The following is a 21,963-nucleotide window of genomic DNA, read 5'->3' on the forward strand; positions in this document are numbered from 1 at the left end:
TCCTGGACTTCTGACTATACTACAAAGCTACAATAATCAAGATAGTATGGTACTGGCACAAAAACAGAAATATACATCAATGGAACAGAATAGAAATCCCAGAGATAAACCCATGCACGTATGGTCACCTTATTTTTGATAAAGGAGGCAAGAACATACAATGGAGAGAAGGCGGCCTCTTCAATAAGTGGTGCTGAGAAAACTGGACAGCTACGTGTAAAAGAATGAAATTAGAACACTCCCTAACACCATACACAAAAATAAACTCAAAATGGATTAAAGACCTAAATGTAAGGCCAGACACTACAAAACTGTTAGAGGAAAACATAGGCAGAACACTCTATGACATAAATCACAGCAAGATCCTATTGACCCACCTCCTAGAGAAATGGAAATAAAAACAAAAATAAACAAATGGGACCTAGTGAAACTTAAAAGCTTTTGCACAGCAAAGGAAACCATAAACAAGGTGAAAAGACAACCCTCAGAATGGGAGAAAATATTTGCAAACAAAGCAACTGACAAAGGATTAATCTCCAAAATTTACAAGCAGCTCATGCATCTCAATATCAAAAAAACAAACAACCCAATCCAAAAATGGGTGGAAGACCTAAATAGACATTTCTCTAAGGAAGGCATACAGATGGCCAGGAGGCACATGAGAAGATGCTCAACATCACTAATTATTAGAGAACTGCAAATCAAAACCACAATGAGGTATCACCTCACACCAGTCAGAATGGCCATCATCAAAAAATCTACAAACAATAAATGCTGGAGAGGGTGTGGAGAAAAGGGAATGCTCTTGCACTGTTGGTGGGGATGTAAATTGATACAGCCACTATGGAGAACAGTATGGAGGTTCCTTAAAAACTAAAAATGGAACTACCATACGACACAGCAATCCCACTACTGGGCATATACCCTGAGAAAACCATAATTCAAAAAGAGTCATGTACCACAGTGTTCATTGCAGCTCTATTTACAACAGCCAGGACATGGAAGCAACCTAAGTTTCCATCGACAGATGAATGGATAAAGAAGATGTGGCACATATATACAATGGAATATTACTCAGCCATAAAAAGAAACAAAATTGAGTTATTTGTAGTGAGGTTGATGGACCTAGAGTCTGTCATACAGAGTGAAGTAAGTCAGAAAGAGAAAAACAAATACTGTATGCTAACATATATATATATGTAATGTAAAAAAACCAAAAAACAAAAAACACATAGTTCTGAAGAACCTAGGGGCAGGACAGGAATAAAGACGCAGATGTTGAGAATGGACTTGAGGACACAGGGAAGGGGAAGAGTAAGCTGGGAGAAAGTAAGAGAGTGGCATGGACTTATATATACTACCAAACGTAAAATAGGTAGCTAGTGGGGAGCAGTCGAATAGCATAGGGAGATTAGCTCGGTGCTTTGTGACTACCTAGAGGGGTGGGATAGGTAGGGTGGGTGGGAGACACAAGAGGGAGAAGATATGGGGATATATGTATACATATAGCTGATTCACTTTGTTGTAAAGCAGAAACTAACACACCATTGCAAAGTAATTGTACTCCAATAAAGCTGTTAATAAATAAATAAAATAACATGGGGAAGAAAAAAAAAGACGACATCCTTCCCTAATGGGAAAATACTGAGAACAAGTCTAAGACTAGAGGATTTGAACATTGACTTTCCAAGAAAAAGACTTGGAAAGTATGCAAGACTATAACAGCAGTCTTGGGAAGGCACTGCTCTGGGGACTAACAACGTAAAGAAAAATAAGAAATCAAGCCCAGAAATTAAGGGTCCTAGAACCACCACTCTTCCAAAAAAGATGCCATTAATTAAATAAAGTTCACTTCACTGATTCAACAGAAGAGGGCACTCTTGAACCAAGATATTGAGGAAACTGTCCAACCTTCTCATTCCCCCTCTGTACAATTACCTGATTGCTACTAGTCCAAGAAAATTCAACATACTTAAACAGCAAAGTGCAACATTACTATGAGAAGAAAACAGTAAATGAAAATCAAAACTAAGCTGATGAAAATCCTCCCAAGAAACGTTTTCCCAAATAGTCACAGAAGTCCATCAGCATTTCTATTCAGATGTACTAGAGATTCTAGCAAATACCATAAAATAAGAAAAAGAAGAAAAGAAGAAAACTGCAATGGAAGAACAATATTTTCACTTTCCAACAGATGATAAGGTTGTATGTTAGAATACCCATGAGAATCTACAAATCATAAAAGGAGGCAAGTTCCAGGAAGGTTGTTGGATACAAGATCAATATACAAAAATATCATAGCAATACACCAGCAACAGGAAATTAGAAAGTGTAATTAAAGTGGTAAAATCCCACTTATAATTGCAATAAAATCTCTAAGCTTCCAATAGGAATACAACTAATGTAAGATTGACATTTATGGAGAAAATTTATTAAAATTTTTAAAGGACATAAAATAACTCCTTTATTTATGATGGATGACTCAATGTATGTTACATATGTGTATGTATATGTATATACATATATAATTTCTAAAAGGTTTACTGTCTGACATTTTATATATAGGTCTTGATTAAATTATAATTTAAAAGTCCTATTGCTAAAAAGACAGTATAAACAGAGTTACAAGAGAAGGTATAGACTAGAAGAAGGTATTACAAAATTAACCAAAACAAGATTAGTACCGAGAATAAAAAATTATTATAAATCAATAAAAGACAAAATCCCATAAAAATGGATTTTTTAAATAACTAGCCAATTCACAGTAGAAGAAATTAGAATGGCTAATTATTATTTGAAAATAAATTCAGGCTTAAAATTCAGTCTTAAATTCAGTAATTAGTGAAATGCAAAGTAAAACAACAATGATGTACCATTTTATATCCATTAGACTGTTAAAAAGGAAAAATTTTCTACAATGTTGATAAGGATATGAAACAATAAACATATTCATACACTACTGGTGGCAATATTTTTCAAAATTGAAGGTGCACATATCGTAATACCCAGCAATTCTATTTCTGAGTATAAAGAAACCCTTGCATATATACTCAAGGAGACAAGTATACAGACACTCAATGAAGCCTTATTTGTAATAGTGAAATTTTGGAAATTAATGTTCATCAGTAGGGTGGATATATGGATGGCTAGATAAATCATTTCTCAAAAAAATTATGAAGCAAATTTGGTAAAAATATTAAGTTACATTATAACTGGATAATGAGTAGATGGGTGTTTGAAAGTATTTTATATGGAAATATTCCATCTTAAAATGTTTAAGTGTGAATAGATGACAATGAACTTGTTTCCCTGCTTTATTCTCATCTAAAGTTATGACTCAAATGATATAATTATCAGGCAAATATCAGAGTTTGCTTTAGGCAGGCTGACCTTGCAAGCCAGCATCTGGCATCTCTCAACTCACTCATCAGGCGTTTCTCACAGGCAGAAACCTATTCCCCATGTTCAGGCTCTTCTCCCTCTCTTTATTTTCACCTCCCAGCACAGAGTCTGATACAAGGTAGCACTGAAAAATATTTACTAAATGAATAAAGCAATAAAAATAAAATATAAAGAGGTATCGATTTACCACAATGAGAATTCAAAGTAAATAGAGGCAGAAGATTATTCAATTATCTTTTTGAAAAGGCAATGTAGCTTGACCAAATGGAAACTTTTACAGCACTGAATGATGAATTTCAGTCAGTTACAGTTACTTATAAACTCTTTGTGATTCCCCCTTCCTTTTTTTATAAATTTGAAGAAGGGGGTAACAATCTTTAAGTGATATATTTAATCAAATTTGTCTTTTGAGAATAAAAATATGAAAAACCAACATGGATCTTCCTCTTAGATATCAGCTTAAAGTTGTAGCCAAATAAATAATATAAGGAAGGAAAGATCGAGTCCATTAGAAGAGAAATGGCCTTCAGAGAAACTCAGGAGAGCAAAAGGGGAGAAAGGTAAGAGAGGCATTGGTTCTAGGCATATCCTGGGGAAGAGGTGCTCTGGCTCATAAATAGACCTCTCTGGTTATAGGAAGAGAGCTGGAGTATATAAATGTCAGGGCTCCAATCCAACCTATGGCAGCCAACAATGAGTTTAATTCATGTCTGGAGCCACAGGAGCAAGTCTATGCCATGTGGCCCTCCTCTACCACTCCATCACTATCCATAGCTGATAGGTCCAAATGTCAGCCTCCAGCCCATGTCAGTCAGAGATCTCCCATGGGATTTCTTAACAGACACCAATGGGAAAGGGTCAGTCACTCTCCTGTGATGAGAACCATGGGATGTAATGTCCCTACACTCAGAGGGAGCAAATGAAGGCAACAGGAAGAGAATCCTGGACGTTTTCTAATCCTGATTCCAGCAGTCTCTGAAGCCCAGCTCTTCAATGGACCTTCCCAGAGTTCCATGAGGTATTCCAATACTGTTTTTAATTAACTCCCTTTTTGGTCCAAGATAATTTTAATTGTGCCTTCTCTCACTTACTACCAAAAGAGTCTTATTACAATCAGGCGGTCAAAGTCTGAGGCCATTGATCATTGTAATCATATAACTAACTCCCTTCACTCTGATTCCAAGCAAACTGGCAACCATTTGATTACAGTTTGGCTTTCTATACAGTTTTTTTTTTTACTGAGAGAGAATGCTTTTATTAGGCTGACATGACTAGTGTGCTTGAAGATTTTATTTCTCATTATAAATTAACTAATTAGAATTCTGGCTTTTCTTGTGAGTTTAATGAGCACAAGTCAGTTTCCATGAGTCAGATAAATTCTGAAGCACAGATAAAATTGTCTTTCTGGAAATGTAAAACTAAAGACCAGATGCTGGTAAATTCACCAAGATAATGCCACCATGAAAGGATGCTTGGAAGTTCGCCAGCTGGCTTTCACCCAGCACCACCCACAGTTTGCCACATATGCCCTCTTCAACCTTTAACAGTTGTAAGGTAGAGAACAACTAAAGGTGTTTTGTAAGATGAGAAAGGAAAAGGAGTCTGATATTGAAGTTATCATTAAAGCCATGGTATTATTTAAAATACCTAGAGCTGCAATAACACCAGTGGTAACATGTGATTCTATGACAAGATGATGTACCAAAATCTAGGACAAGATGATGTACCCTGGAATCATTTCTTAAATCTGGAAGAACTTTAAAGGTTAACTGATTCTTTTCTGTTTTGTCAAGAGAAGGGGCAGATATTTTCTTACCCACCTTCCCAGCAGCCAGAATAATGGCATGTGACATCTATTCAACAAATCAGATGGTCCCACCTAAAAATCTGCATCTAAGTTAGTAACTCAAAGAAGTAGAGAATTAATTTGGAATTAATCCGATCACTGGCAGCGGTAGAAGCAGCATCCATTATTTAGAATGAGTACAGCCACAGAGGGCCACGAATTCTACTTGACTCTGTGTGGTACTAGGGAAGGGGGATCTTACAGCCACTCTGGGAAATTCTGTCTCATTCTCGACAAGCAACCATCATTTAAAAAAAAAAAAAATCTCATATTGAGCTAAAATGGATATCCCTGTCATTTCCTCCTTCTATTTACTGAGGAAGCCACGAAGACCAAATCTGACAGTTCTTCCACAACTGCTGAATGCCAGGACTATTTATCAGAAACCACCCTTGAAGAAGCCAGTGGGAAAGAGGTGGTGAGGAAAGATGAAGTGGAGGATAATTTGAATCTGCTTTTACTCTTGATCCAAGCCAAGCCCTGACTTAGTTCCCTAGCAGTTTAGAAGCAGTATTCCCCTCCCATCAAGAACACAGAGCTCTGAACCCAGAGATTCTAGTCTCTGCTTTACAACCAAGTGGTCATGGGGCCTTGAGCAAGTAATTTAAATGCTGTGCATCTTAATTTCCCTTATTAGTATCCAATCTATATATATTTATAGAAGGGATGGATTAATTAATGAGGAGTTGGAGTCCTTTATTACCTCTGTGCTTTGATTTACTCATCTATACAATTAATAAAATACTTACCCAAATGACCTTGTAATGAATGTTAGGAGGAAAGGGATAGTGGACAATGCATGTGAAAGTACTTTGAAGGATACGGAGCACTCTATCCGCTTAAGCATGAAAGACAGCGTACTATAGTGGTTAAGAGCAACACAGCCTCTGCAGTCAGACAGACTAGACATGAATTTAAAGCCCAGCTCTGGTGCTTACTAGGTAAGGAACTTTTGGAAAGTTACTTTACCTCTCTGAACCCCTTTGTAATGGAGATAGGTGCAGCCTCCATTTCAAAGAATGAGAATTAAATGAAATAAGGTATGAAAGCCCTTAGCTCAGTGCCAGACACATAGTATGTGCTCATTAACACTAGAAGAAAAAAACAATACTGCAGTGATATTAAGTAAACAGTAGAAGAACATGATTTACTTTGCATTTTAATTGATTATTCAAGCTGCTGGATGGAGAACGGTTTGAAACGGACAAGACTGGAGGCAGAGGAACTAGTTAAGATATTTATATTAGCAGCTGGGTCTGGGTCAGTGACCTCTCTTATGCTCCAGTCTCAAATATCCACTTGCTATCTGACATTTGCTCTTCCTCCCATCTTCACTGCCTCAATGAATGGCCCCATTAACCCCCAGTTGCCTAAGCCAGAAGCCTGGTATTCTACCTCGACTCTTCTTTACCCTCATAACTAACCAATCATCCAGTAAATGTCTGTTCCTCTCTTTTAATACATCTAAAATCTGATCCCTTTTTTCCCTCCACACCACCATCACTAAAGCTCAGGACCTTATTATGTCTTGCCTTGATTAGTTCAACAGTCTTCTAACTGTAGTCTCAGGTGCCTACCAATCTGTTGTCTGCTTTATGAACACAAATCTGATCATTCCTACACCACACTTGAAAACCTTTCACTCCTGCCTGCAAGATAAAGTCCAAATTCCTTATCATAGCTTTCAGGCCCTGCTTGCTTTGTCCCCAGCATCTCTCTCCACCTTTAGCTGTCATCAGTGCAAACATGTACTCTGTGAACCAGGTATGCCCATCATAGGTCCCACTCCTCCCTGCCTTTGTATGGCCTATATCCTCTGCCCGGGGTGCCCTTCTCTCCTGTTGGTCTGGCTAACTCCAACTCCCATTTCATGATTCAACTCAGGTATCACTACGTTTACCCTAGCATGTTGTAGGGTATAAGTTGGCTTATTCGACCCCTATTCCAACCTCCCTTCTCTCTTGTCTTTCTCTAATTAGAAGACTCTTGTAGCCAAGGGTGGCCAGCCAAGGGTGGCCATCTCACAATCTATCCAATAGATGTAAAATGAAGATCCTGAAGAGGGTTTCCTTTATCTCTTTGTTTTCCCACGTCTTCCTTTCTAGAACAGATTGCTGTTGGGAGACATAGTAACCATCTTGAGAGTATGGGGATGAAAGCTACCTAGCAAAGCTGGTAGAGAAGAAAGACAAAAAGACGCTGTATCCTTGGTGACATTGTTTAGGTGCCACATCAGTCTTGAACTCCCTTATATTTCATGCTAGAAGACCAAATTCCTTAATTATTCAAGTTGCTACTAGTTAGGTTTTCTGTTACTTTCAGTCAAGTATATTCCTTACTAATACATGAATATTGACTGGTTAATTTTCTATTTCATACATGAGATAATGAGCTACTTCAGGAATGGGGGTGTCTTTTGTCTCTATACTCCTAATACATAATAGGCACTCATTAAATGTTTATGTTGAAAGAATAAACTCAGATATGTGGCACAAATATAATTTCTTCAGGCCTAATAACTTTTGGAAGCCATTTGAAAACAATATATTGTTCTTACATGTTAGGGTAATAATTTAACTATGTAAGTAGCAAATATGGGACCAAATTAAATATGGATAGCAGCAAAGACTTCTGTAATTCTGGAAAGTTCTTATTCCTGTGAAACCACCTCTGTGGCTCAAAGATGCATAACATAGTACTATCCACTGGGACCCACTGAAGACTTATTTTAAGTAATTATAAATAATGATAAATTTATGACAATCACATAAATTTCCAATATTATAAAGAGTAATACTAGTAATAGAGGCTCATCATTAATGGGCATGGGATAAAAGGAAATGGGATTAAATATAAATTACACGACATTGACATTTTGAAAACCTTTACCACTCATTTGTTTTATTAGCTCATCAGTTTCAAAAGTTTGAACTGCTTGCATGCCTGATGGATTAGCAATGACAAAACTATACCAATAGGCCAAATAACGGTAGAAGTAGCCATGTAATCATGGTAGTTAGAGACATGAAGTTTGTTTTAATTACCTATTGCTGTGGCTTAAATGTTCCTGACTTAAAATAACAACCATGTTATTATCTCTGATTATTATGTAAGATGATGGGCTCAGCTGGGTGGTTTTTCTGCTCCATGTGATGTCAGTTAGAGCTACAGTCATCCAGGTATTTGACTAGACTGTAATATCCAAGATAGTTCACTCACATGGCTGGCAGCTGGTTTTGTCTGTTGTCTGGGAGCTCAGTTGGAGCTGTCAAATACAGTGTCTTAGTTCTCCACCATGTGGCTTGGGTTACTTATAGCATGTTAGCTAGAGTCCAAGAATCAGAAAGCAACAACTACCAGTCCCTTTAAGGTCTGCACTCAGAAGTCTGAGGACGTCAGTTCTGCTACCTTCATAAGGTAGCAGATCATAACATCAAAGCCAGTCGTAAGGCCAGCTCAGAATAACCTCTGCCTCTTCAACAGAGCTGTAGCATGCATGTACAGAGAGGGAAGGAACTGTTGGCGGCCACCTCGGGAGACAAGTGACCACACTTTCACCAGTACTTCCTTCAAGAGTTTGGTGCTCAAGGCTAAATGTAGCAATTATCAGCTCTGGGTTTACAAAGGAAAGTGATATTCAGAGTCTTAGTTGATCTATCATTCAGAGAAGCAGCTTAGTAGAGTAGCTAAGACCATGAACTTTGAGGTGTGACTGTCTCAGTTAAAATCCTGGCTCATTATTACTTACCAGCTGTGAGAGTTTGAACATGTTACTTGACTTCTCTGTACCTTTTTTCCCCCCTCCATAGAATGTAGATGATGATGGAACCAACTCACAGAGTTTTTAAAGGGAGTAAATAAGTCAGCACATGTAAAACTCTTATAATGGTGCCTGGCACATAATAAACACCATGTAAGTATTTGCTATTATTAGTATTACTCAAGTCATAAGTTATTCAAGCTTGATGATGAGAAAAAAAAGGGGAAATACCAGCTCACATAAAAAGAATATAATCGGAACTCTTTTTCCACACCTCTGCTTAGCTTCATTTACAGATAGAAGCTCCACTAGCAGCAGCAAGATGCCCTCTGTAACTTGTCACCTGGAGCACTAGAGGGCACCTTGCTGAAAACTCTGATTACTATCCTAGAGTGCTTCTGATTGACCTGGCCTGGGTCATATGCCCAACATTTGGGTTTGTGGGGAGGTGGGAGTGGAGAACAGAATCAGCCCATTTATCATACAGACTAACTGGACTGCACTGAATGGGGGAGAGAATGTTATCCAAAAGAAGAAAGCTGGACACTCAGAAATAAAAGGTCCTACAACAAATAAGAAGGGGAATCAACAAAAAGATACATGCACCCATATGCTCATAGCAGCACTATTCATAATAGCCAAGACATGGAGACAACCTAAATATCCATCGACAGATGAATGGATAAAAAAGATGTGGTATCTATATACAATGGAATATTAGCCATAAAAATGAAAGAAATAACACCATTTGCAGCAACATGGATGGACACAGAGATTATCATACTAAGTGAAGTAAATCAGAAAGAGAAAGACAAATACTATATGATATCACTTATATGCGGAATCTAAAATATGACAAAAATGAACTTATCTACAAAACAGAAACAGACTCACAGACATAGAGAACAGATTTGTGGTTTGCCAAGGAGGAGGGATGGATTGGGAGTTTGGGTTTAGCAGATGCAAACTATTATATATAGAATGGATTAAAAAACAAGGTCCTACTGTATAGCACAGGGAACTATATTCAATATTCTGTGATAAACCATAATGGAAAAGAATATGCAAAAGAATATGCATATGTATATATATATACCCATATATGTGTATGATATATATATATCTGAATCACTTTGCTGTACAACAGAAATTAACACAACGTTGTAAATCAACTATACTTCAATAAAATAATTTTTTTTAAAAAAGAAAGGGTATCAAGAATTGAATTCAAAGGACTTCCCTGGTGGCACAGTGGTTAAGAATCCCCCTGCCAATGCAGGGGACACGGGTTCGATCCCTGGTCCAGGAAGATCCCACATGTCACAGAGCAACTAAGCCCATGTGCCACAACTACTGAGCCTGCACTCCAGCGCTCACACACCACAACTACTGAGCCCACGCACCTAGAGCCCGTGCTCCACAACAAGGGAAGCCACCGCAATGAGAAGCCCCCGCACCACTGCGAAGAGTAGCCCCCACTCGCCACAACTAGAGGAAGCCCGCGCACAGCAACGAAGACCCAACACAGCCAAAAATAAATAAATTAAAAAAAGATAGAATTGAATTCAGGTCTGTCTCATTCTCATTCCATAGTCTTTTCACCACACCATTCTCTTGTCCACATTTTCTTTGTTGTTATCCTCATCACCATCACCATACGGCAATTTCTAAACTCTTTTTCTTATGGACAAATGTCCAACAACTGGGTGGTATTTTACCAAGAGACAAGACACAACACAAGCCCCTGAGTAGAAAAGAAAGTAAATGCCTTGCACTTTGAGAAAAAACAAAAAAAAAAACCTCCTGCTATTCATATTCAGTCCCTTTCCTCTGAAGAGGGCTAAAGGTTTTGCAAACGTTAAATGCTCCAGTGAGAGGAGTAAATTGAGAGAGTTTAAACTGTGGCCTAAGCTTGCTACTGCTGCTGTGAGGCAATCACTCTACACACATATGGATAAGTGCTCTCTGCCAACAATGAAAACGTAACCGTCTGAACTACTTTTTTTTTTTTTTTTTTGTGGTACGTGGTCCTCTCACTGTTGTGGCCTCTCCTGTTGCGGAGCACAGGCTCTGGATGCGCAGGCTCAGTGGCCATGGCTTACGGGCCCAGCCGCTCCGTGGCATGTGGGATCTTCCCGGACCGGGGCAAGAACCCGCGTCCCCTGCATTCGCAAACGGACTCTCAACCACTGCGTCACCAGAGAAGCCCCTCACCTACTTTGTGGCCGCATTTAACTTGTCCATTTATGTGACTACAGATGCCTTTCTCCTTTAGAACCATAAAATTTTAGAGCAGGAAAGGACTTTACAGATTAATTGGTTCAATCCTCTCATTTTCCAGATGGAAACAACTGGAGCCCAGAGAGGGTTATTAGCCAGCACAAAGTCACATAGCAGGTTTAGTATAGGTCCCAAAGTAGAATCCAGGTCTCCTATTTTCCTACACCCTTTCTTAAAAACCACACTATGTCCAGAAAGCTACCCAGTGATCTAAAACACTACTAATTTCTTTCTTCTCCCGTCATGTGGATCACATAAATGTTTGGATGATTCTGGAAACTAGGCACATTTATCATAAAATTTCAACAATAAACACTAATCACTACCACCAGAAGGCAATGAAATTTAGCAAAAATGACAGGACACATTAGTTAGAGCTGACCTTATGAGAGGTCTACCTTGCTTCTTCTCTATCCTCTAGTAGGTGGTCAGTACTTCTGGGCTGACCTCAAACTGACCCAGGAGCCCATGGACCTGCTTCTCACCCAGCAAATATTCTATGCCACAATTGGCTTTTTCCAGTAAAAAAAAAAAAAAAAAGAACTTCTCCTGTGAACCATTATCCCAGGACCACATACAGTTATATATGTATATTTAAATAAGGGTTTCTGAGAAATAAGATCTTAAAATTATATTTATACTATATCTCTTTCAAAATTGGATTTGCTTTACATAGTTTTTGTTCTGTTGTTCTATCATTTTGCTTTCTTGTTTTTTGTTTGTTAAATGGTCACAGACACAGTAGAGATACTATATGTGGAAAACCTTCTTAGAATAAATCAGCTACAACTGTCTGGTTCTACAGACAAATCATGTGATTTTGTATTAGATAATCAGACATCGAGGAGCCTTCTGATAATTAGTGAGTGAGTTTTCCATGCCTCATAAAGAGTACTTCCAAATTAAGTGAACGTTCCTTGAGGATTCTTGAGAACAAGGTAGGAGGGCAAAGAAAGACTCTTAAATTAAATTACATCTTCGTGTTCCAATCCACTTTTCCTATGTGCCTTAAAGGCAATGTGCCTCACTACTTTTCTACAACTTTAAAGTCTCTATCCATGTAGTAAAAGTAATGTGTGTTAGAGACCCCTAAACATGCAGCTGTATCCATTTGAGACCATAAGAGCACTGTTAATGTCTAAGAGGTCTTTGAGCCTCCTTGATTTCACCCCTTCCATCACTGGCCAACGCCAATTTCTTGGTAACTCACTGATGCGATCGACTGTCAAGAGAAGCAATAACTCTAGTTCTGGATGAGTTCAATCTAGCCTCAAAGCATACTGATCTCATTTTTAAAGTGTAAGTCATCAATATCACTTTTGGTCTCAACCTGACTGTTCCATATATTGGATTTGTTTAAAATTTATCTCCATCTGTGACATATGTGGAAGGAATTATCCACCAAGCCCTTTTCTCTAGTTTAGGTGAGGAGTGATAAGTCCAGTGGTGTCAAACATTCTAGTTGTTCTGATTTTCACTATGTTCCACTGAGATGTTTGCCGCCAATTTAAGGAAGAACAGTGTTGCGTCTCCATCACATTGGTTCAAAATAAAGTAGGTGGGCTATTGCTTGAGATGTGAGAAAAGAAACAGACTGTCAAATGCCATCACCACATAATGGATGTTATCTAAAATTAAGATAAATGCATCTGATTAATGTCTCCTTAATAACAAAGCTATACCTATATTCTGATTTTTTCCACTGAGGTAACCTTAAATTTACATTATGATTACAGCTTTTCTTTTATAAGTTGAAGCACATTATTTTGGTCCATTGAGCAAACTCATTTTTATTCGTTGCCTTTTAAAGTTGACATTTAACTCCTACAGCTGTACAGTTGGCAAGAAGCAAAAGAATATTTAATATTCAAGAGAGCAGATTCTAAAACACCACATTGGGCTTCCCTGGTGGCGCAGTGGTTAAGAATCCACCTGCCAATGCAGGGGACATGGGTTCGAGCCCTGGTCCTGGAAAATCCCATACGCCACAGAGCAACTAAGCCCATGCACCACAAATACTGAGCCCGTGCGCCTAGAGCCCATGCTCCGCAACAGAGAGAAGCCACCACAATGAGAAGCCTGCACACCGCAATGAAGAGTAGCCCCCGCTCACTGCAACTAGAGAAAGCCCGCGTGCAGCAATGAAGACCCAACGCAGCCAAAAATAAATAAAATAAATTTATTTTTTTAAAAATAAAAATAAATAAGAAATAAAACACCACAGCATTCCATGGTATGGAACATCCTATAATCAGTGTACATTAACTGAAAGAAAGAATTACATATGGAATTAGTGGAGGTTGGTTGATGGTGCTCATGTATTTATTTCTTTGCTAATACTTGTGAATCAAGTAAAACAAACAAGTAATTCTAGCATTTCAAACTAATAAGGGCTGATTTTCTAAAAGACCTTGTCATTTAATGTATTTACCAGAATAGAATTGAGAACAACTTTGGCTCTTCAGGCCTTAAAGTCCTAAATCAAGTAAAATAGGAATTAGTCATACCCCTTTTCCATTATAATTTGCTGTTCAACATCAGAAATAACTAACTGGTTCATTCAAGAAATTAATTATATCTGCTGCAGGTCAGGCTCTCTGTTAAGACTGGGGGAGAGTTGCGACAGCCTTGCGCTTCAGAGCACTGAATTCAGAAAGAAAGACAAATAAGAATATAAGTAACATCAACCTAAATGAATAGTGTAAGGATAAAAGAAGTACATGGTGCTATGAACACCCACAAGGGACCTATCAGATAGGCTGGCAATAGGAAGGGAAGGTCCTCTGGAGGAGGTGACATTTCAGATGAGACTGAATGACTTCAGGGTTAAAATTGAATGTACACATCGATTCTTGCTTTCTCAAAAAGCTCCACTAAAATCAAAGATACTCAAAAAAAAAATAAAAATAAACCCACAAGAACAAGGAGAACATCCTCTGGAGGAGGTGACATTTCAGATGAGACTGAACGACTTCAGGGTTAAGATTTAATGTACACATCAAATCTTGCTTCCTCAAAAAGCTCCACTAAAATCAAAGTTACTCAAAAAAGTAAAAATAAACCCACAAGAACAAGGAGAACAGAAAAGGGACAAGAGAAATAAATTTTGGAACCTCAAGAGATGGACGACTGGTCTATGACTTAGCAGAAAGCTGAATAAATCCCAAATCAGCAAAGGAGGATTGGGGGACAGCTGTTAGAGAAGAATATGAGCTCCGGGCTCCTCCTCCACACCCTACTGCTGGATAATGGCCCCTCCCCTACTCCAGCAGGAAACTAGAAATTTATTCACTAGGAAGGGAAAAAGAGAAAGTTCTTGACCAACAACACAGTTCGGTGACCATACACGACGAAGGATTAATATTGATGTCCTAGCCAATTGCCCTACTCACTTCAAGAACACAGGCACCAGCCCTTCGCCATTCAGATGGGCAATTTGGGGAACTTCCTCTGGGGAATGTGACTAGTCCGTGAGGAAAGACTAAAAATACTGATACCAGGACTTCTACAAAAAAAAAAATGGCCCACCTAGATTCCTCCAGGGAAGCTCCAAATCAACAAGCTTCACACACAGGTTCTGACCCTCATCTCTTAATCATGCACAGAGAACCAAGAATTAATTACCAAACATCTGAGGAAAGCTTCTAGTATGGAAGATAGAGACCAAGCAAACAAATAAAAGGCAAACTAATAAAAAGTATCTTGGAGGAAATAGATACGATGCATGAAGAAAAGAATTAACGAAAACAAACTATTAACATCCCCACACAGATAAGATAGTTCAGTCATGAAACAAACAACAAAAAAGGATTCTATAAAAACAGAAAGGATTCAGAAAACAAAAAGAGAACTCAATAGTAGGGTTGAAGACACAGTGAGTAAAGTAGACAATAAAGATAAATATAAAATAGAGAGAAGATGAGAAAATTAGAGAACCAGGCCAGGCAAACCAACATCCACATAAAGGATTTCCAAAACGTGAGAACAGAGAAAATGGAGGGTATAAATCATCAATGAAATAAATAAAGAATATTTTCCTGAGGGCTTCCCTGGTGGCGCAGTGGTTGAGAGTCCGCCTGCTGATGCAGGGGACACGGGTTCGTGCCGCGGAGCGGCTGGGCCCGTGAGCCGTGGCCACTGAGCCTGCACATCCGGAGCCTGTGCTCCGCAACAGGAGAGGCCACAACAGTGAGAGACCCGCGTACCGCAAAAAAAAAAAAAAAAAAAAGAATATTTTCCTGAACTGATAGATATGTGTTTCTAGATGAAAAGGGTTTGCCAAGTGTCTAGCCCAGCTGATCTACATAGCATTTACCATGTATGTACAAATTACTACTTTAACTGTTTTACATGTATTGACTTGCTTAATTGTCACAACAACCCTATAACATGGTGGCTTTATAATTATCATCCCCATTTTACAGATGAAGAAAAATGAGGTACAAAATGGTTAGGCAATTAGCCCAAGTTCACACAGCTAGTAAGCGGCAGGGCCAGGATTTGAAAGCAGGTAATGGAGCCCTAAAGCCCACTACACAATACTACCATGCAGGAAGGAGTACCATTGTGAAATTTTAGAATACACTATAGACAGTTCTATTTGATTTTTTAAAAGCAGGAGTATGTACTATTTTGATAGTGCATGCAGAGCCCAGCCCCTGACTAAGAACCTGAGGGAAATCCCATGCAGACTACTGTTCCCATCTCCAAACACAACTTCCTTCTGTCCAATACTGTATCCTACAAATTCCAGTTACATCAGAAGCTCTAAATTCCTATTCCCATCTCCCAGCTCAACAATAACACTGCTCTACTCATGGGCTCACCCCACTGCGCTGCAGCCAGGAAAAGTGACTTCAGTGCATAAGTGATGCTCACATCTCATCTTCAGGAGCACAGAACCACACTGGTTGCTATCCAACCCTTGACAACAGTTGCCTAATATGTTTTGCTCAGTCCTGTAGCTATTTGTGGCAGGATAGTAAGTCTGAAACCAGTCCTCATATGCCTGAAGATATCTTTATTTGACTCTCACATTTAAATAATTCTGGGTTCAAAATTCTTTTCCTTCAATATTTTAATATTATGCTCTTGCATCCAGTGTTGCTGTTGGGAAGTTAATGTCAACCTGATTTTTATTATTTTATTTTATTTTGTAACTGTCTTTATTTCTCTAAGTAATAAAGCTTTAAATTTCGGTTCCATTGGTTTTAAATTCCTATTACATTTGTTCCATCAGGTCTACTTCATCTGGTATAGGTTGCCTATATCTTTTCATTCTTCATGATGCTTTTGTTCTTTACATGTGTCATGATATTTTTTTAAGACCTGGAATTCATCTGTATTATTACTAAGACGATCAGTTGCCTCTGCTTTTTTTTTTTTTTTTTTAATGTGTGCCTCTGCTTTTGATGACCACATAAGTGGTCCACTGAAAAGTGAGGCTTAGCTGGTGTCTTCAGTGTATGCATAGGAGATATGAGTTGAGTGCCTCTACTGCACTTCTCTGGGCTTAACTGCACTTATTTTCCCTGGCATTTCTTTCTCCTCAAGATATACTGCCTAGTTCCTCTATATCCGAGATTGCTTTCCCTAACTGGAGTTGGGGAAGACAACTCAGGGTCCTCCTGGCTATCTGTACTGGCATTATAGATCTCAATGCTGAGGTCAGAGCTGCAGGGAGGTAGGTTGCTGGCATCAAAATTTCTATTATGTAAAGCCCTGGGTGTCTCATTTTCTGTCCTGGGCTGAAAACAGCAGTCAAAATCAATGCAGAAAAATCCAACTTGGAGCATATAATCCAAGTTTGAAAACGCAATAGATAAGCCTTTTTCAGCTCCTATCCAAGCCTGGCCCACTGAGATTACAGCTCTCACCCTGGGTTGGCCCAAGTCTCCATGTAGAGACCTCAACCCTGCCTTCTCTCTTCTCCCTTCATCCCATCCCTCAGCAATCTTCTGCTCTAGCGCATCATTTTCTAAAGATTTTCTCAGAGTTTTGATATAGCTGTCAAAGTCTGCCTCTGGATTCATTCTGTCTACCCATGTCTTTATTGGAATTTCTAGATTTCAGTGCAAGAAATGGAGCCAGTAGGATGTTTTTAGTTCATCACCTTGATAGAAGCCAGAAGCCCACCTCCTCAACGATCATTCTGGGAATACTCCCTGTGGATCCTCCAGCCTACTTAAGAGATGCTACAGCAGGCTGTAGGGGACACAGACCAGGCCAGCCTTGCAGGAGTAATGAAGATTAGAACCCGCAGTTTAAAACACCCGGCCAAAATTATAACAGATGACTATGAAATGGGGTGGGGCATTATTATTTAGGGTACTCTCCACCCCCACCCTAGGCAGACTCTGCAGAACAGGTTAGCTCTAATGCCAGATAGCTCTCAAAGGAAGCAAAAACATCTAAATTTCCACTGATGATATGTACTCATATCTTCATAATACACAATCCAACACTTAGAATTTTTTCATGCTTGTAAGTACCTATATTTCATCACTTATCTATTTATCATTACAGAAATTATGAAAGTTTGTCTTCTTTAGAAAGATGAGTGGAAATTTCGTTTCTGTAGTAACAAGTCATGCTGCCCCCAAAAGAAATTTATGTATCAGTAAAGAATAGTAGTTTCTTGCTATACATTCAATTCTCATTATTCACAGTAATATTCTATAAAGCCACTGTGAACACTGAATTAGCAAATCCTGAACCCCTTCCTAGCTCTGTAGGAAATACAGAGCTAGGTTCCTTCAAGCCTCTGGTCACAACATTTTCATCAACCAATCAATACATACCTTGGTTTTATGTGTGTTTCTGTTTGAGACATTTTATCATTATATAGTTGCCTCATTAATGTTGAATATGGCCAACCACACTGTAACTCATGCCTGAATGAAGCTTATCTAACACACCTATTTTCTTCATAAGGCACATCACAGCCTTCTTGCCCTTGGAAACACTAGATAGCACTTTAGCACTACACTTGGAAGCCATTTCAAACAGCAAAATCACCAACAAAAAACACAAAAAAATGCAAAAAAAATACATGACCATGAAAAGGACACTTGCATACAGTATGAGAGTTGGACCAAGAAGGCAGAGTCTTGCCTTGTTCCACCTCAGCTGAGAATGTGTGCATTGGGTGGCTCAGATTTTTTGCCACTTTATGTATATCCATTAATGACTGCAACAGCACCCTTAGTATTGATTTGGGGGTTAAAAATAAATTTTAGCAAGTAAGAGAATTTGTAAGTATAGAATCTACAAATAATGAGTATTGACTACTATATTATTATTGCTTGCATATTGATGGGAAAAAACTTTTGTTAAAGGAAAGAAGTCTAATGCTGATTTTTTTGTACACACACACACATATCACTGTTTATAATTGTTTTTAAATGATAATCTATTTTTCTTCTAACAGGTTTGTTGGTATTAATAAGTTGGAAAAAAATAAACACAATTTTTTTAAAAAAAGGAAAGAAGTCTGTAAGATGGCACATAAAGGGTACTTTGTTGACCCTGGTTCACCCCTCACTCCTTCACCCCTGCAAACAAATCTCCTGAACCATTAAGAAACATTTTGTGCAATCTGCAGCAGTTTAGGGACTACAAACATTTTGAACATTTCGTACCAATCTGATGGGTGTCTAGGAAAGAGAGCTCCAAAACCTGTGGCTGGCAATCCAGTGCCCCTGGAAACAAGATAACAATTTTTAGAAAACATGTCAAGTTGATATTTATAAACTTTCAGAGCTATATAAAACTAATTTGGGAGCTGAATTTTTATTATAATATTTTTAAAGGATTTCCATGTTTGCAACTTTAATGCACTTTGCAAACTAAAATGTCCCAGCAAGTAAATGGAAAGAAATTTCAGCATTTTGTCCAATAACTACAATACAAGATGAAGTCTATGTCACACATTTCCACGGAAAGGCGCTATGCCAGGCTGCAGGACTACAGATGTGACTAAGAAACAGTTCCTACCCTCAAGGAACAATCTCAGAGGAAACACTTTCATATAAATAACTTGAATGTAAGTCCAACTGCTATGTAGAACATAAACAAAATGCTCAGAGAGCAAGAATATGAGAGCAATTAATTCTGATTAATGACAGCTTACCTAATTCTTACTGCATGTCAGGCAGTATTTTTATGCACATTTCATACTTTTCATCTAAACTTAAAACAACCCTATAAAGTAGATACTTTCATAATTCCCATTTTATGAACTGAGGATTATAGATACCGCATAATTTTCACAAGTAAATTGTGGAGATGGGGTTCAAACCTAAGTCGTCAGAACCAGGACCAGAAAACAATGTGTAAACGGGAAATGACATTTTAGAGGGACCTAGAATGCGTAGTGCTGATTGGCAAACAAACAAGGGAAAGGAATTCCAAACAGAGGGAACAGCATGAACAGAAAGCATGGAAGCTTGAGATGTGTTCATTGTGCTTGATGTGGTCCTGTAATATGTACCTGGGGCCACTATACCTCTTCACTACTTATATAAACCCTTTCCTGAATGTGCCTGTTCTAAGCAAAGGACAGTATGAAGCATACCTTTCAATAATTCCAGAGCTCATTGTTTCCTCATTCAATAAAGCCTTGCTCTTTATTTCAGCCAATTCTGTGTTTAAACAAACTTGTGCCATTTTCTCATGTGTTTCTGATATCCAAATCTGGAAAAATAAAAGCCGCATACAAGGAAAATAAATGAATTGCCACAAATGCTCAGTTATTAAAATATATTTCTGAAGTACATTCTGATTTTAATTGTTGACTCCATTAACATTAAAAAATAAGAAATGTCCCAAAGCAGTCAACGATTACATCATAAATATGTGAAAGTGGCAATTCTTTACTATGTTTTGTTGGAAAATAAAAATCAAGTTGGTATTTCCATGAAATGGAAAGTACCGCATTCAACTACATTCCAATGCTTATTTGCTTTCTATTTCCTTCTCAAGATTAGTATATTTTAACTTCTCTAAGTAAGAAAATGTACCAATCACTTTGTAAATCACATAGGACTTCAGAAACCATCATCATTATCCATTATCTATCACAGAGGATAATTCAATGAATTATCAAGCAATTAATCACTATGAGAAAAACCTGATAATTACAGGGTGTACTAAAGTCAATTGCAGAAGCATCATGGTAATATCTAGAGGATCTCAGAAAAAAATGGATGCTGAGGATTCAATATTCTTCCCATACAAAACTCTAGAAGACCACAAATGTGGAGGTTCACAGCAGAGATTCAGAACTCACCACCACCGAGAAACCAACTACTTTCTCCAAATTTGAAGACTAGCTTCCCTAAGACATCCAATGAAGCCCAAGATCACATTAATTCCACTAGATTTGTTCAGAAAAGATAAACTACTGTTTAGAAATTTGGAGACTTCAGCTGCAAGAGTATCATAGCTAGAGTCAAATTCCTTTGGTCCATTTTTGTTAAGTATAAAAAGGCTCTGTAAAACTAAGAACCCATCCTATACAAAGCAATTTTAACTGTAGTCTCTGATCCTGGCTCCCTGGTCTCCTCCTAGGCTTCTATGACCACTGCCCCCTAAGACCTCAACCTTCTAAATCACCAGCCTCCAAGCCTAATTTCCTAGCTCTGACTCCTGTACTCTTAGCTCAACTACTCTTCCTCATAGATTCCAAAGTTCACAAGTCAATGGCAGGGGACACTGTATTGGGCTTCATATTTTATACTTTAACGAAAAATAAGACATTATCTTTTAGGGAAAAAATTACTAGGTATCATTTTGTTTTAAGGTATAAGGTTGACCCCAAAATTAACCTTAGATATGCTCTCATCATTTTTTAAAATTTTATTGATTTATTTACTTTTATACAGCAGGTTCTTACTAGTTATCTATTTTATACATATTAGAGTATATATGTCAATCCCAATCTCCCAGTTCATCCCACCGCCACCACCACCACCCCCACTTTCCCTCCTTGGTGTCCATCCGTTTGTTCTCTACATCTGTGTCTCTATTTCTGCCTTGCAAACCAGTTCACCTGTACCATTTTTCTAGATTCCACATATATGCGTAAATATACAATATTTGTTTTTCTCTTTCTGATTTACTTCACTCTGTATGACAATCTCTAGGTCCATCCACGTCTCTACAAATAACCCAATTTCGTTCCTTTTATGGCTGAGTAATATTCCATTGTATATATGTACCAAATCTTCTTTATCCATTTGTCTATAGATGGGCATTTAGGTTGCTTCCATGATCTGGCTATTGTCTATAGTGCTGCAATGAACATTGGGGAGCATGTGTCTTTTTGAACTATGGTTTTCTCTGGGTATGTGCCCAGTAGTGGGATTGCTGGGTCATATGGCAATTCTATTTTAAGTTTTTTAAAGAACCTCAGAACTGTTCTCCATAGTGGCTGTATCAATTTACATTCCCATCAACAGTGCAAGAGGGTTGCCTTTTCTCCACAACCTCTCCAGCATTTGTTGTTTGTAGGTTTTCTTATAATGCCCATTCTAACTGGTGTGAGGTGATACCTCATTGTAGTTTTGATTTGCATTTCTCTAATAATTAGTGACGCTGAGCATCTTTCCATGTGCCTCTTGGCCATCTGTATGTCTTCTTTGGAGAAATGTCTATTTAGGCCTTTGGCCAATTT

At 38.2% G+C, this 21,963-nt stretch overlaps 1 protein-coding gene across 9 annotated transcripts in view; it reads right to left on the reverse strand.

Annotated features, from left to right (window-relative positions):
- C6H9orf135 (chromosome 6 C9orf135 homolog) overlaps window positions 1–21,963 on the reverse strand; it is a 127,948-nt gene that overhangs the window by 31,552 nt on the left and 74,433 nt on the right. For 6 of the 9 annotated variants that reach the window (XM_032634948.1, XM_032634947.1, XM_032634951.1 and 3 more), the window contains 2 exons: window positions 19,864–19,982; window positions 18,929–18,988 (listed from right to left, as the gene is read on the reverse strand). In XM_032634948.1, the coding sequence (XP_032490839.1) occupies window positions 18,929–18,988; window positions 19,864–19,982 (179 nt within the window). Of the gene's footprint in view, window positions 1–18,919; window positions 18,989–19,863; window positions 19,983–21,963 lie in introns of all 9 variants that reach the window. The other 3 variants (XM_032634950.1, XM_032634949.1, XM_032634943.1) reach the window with 1 other exon arrangement.

This window comes from Phocoena sinus, chromosome 6 (assembly GCF_008692025.1).
Source record: "Phocoena sinus isolate mPhoSin1 chromosome 6, mPhoSin1.pri, whole genome shotgun sequence".
NCBI lineage: Eukaryota > Metazoa > Chordata > Mammalia > Artiodactyla > Phocoenidae > Phocoena > Phocoena sinus.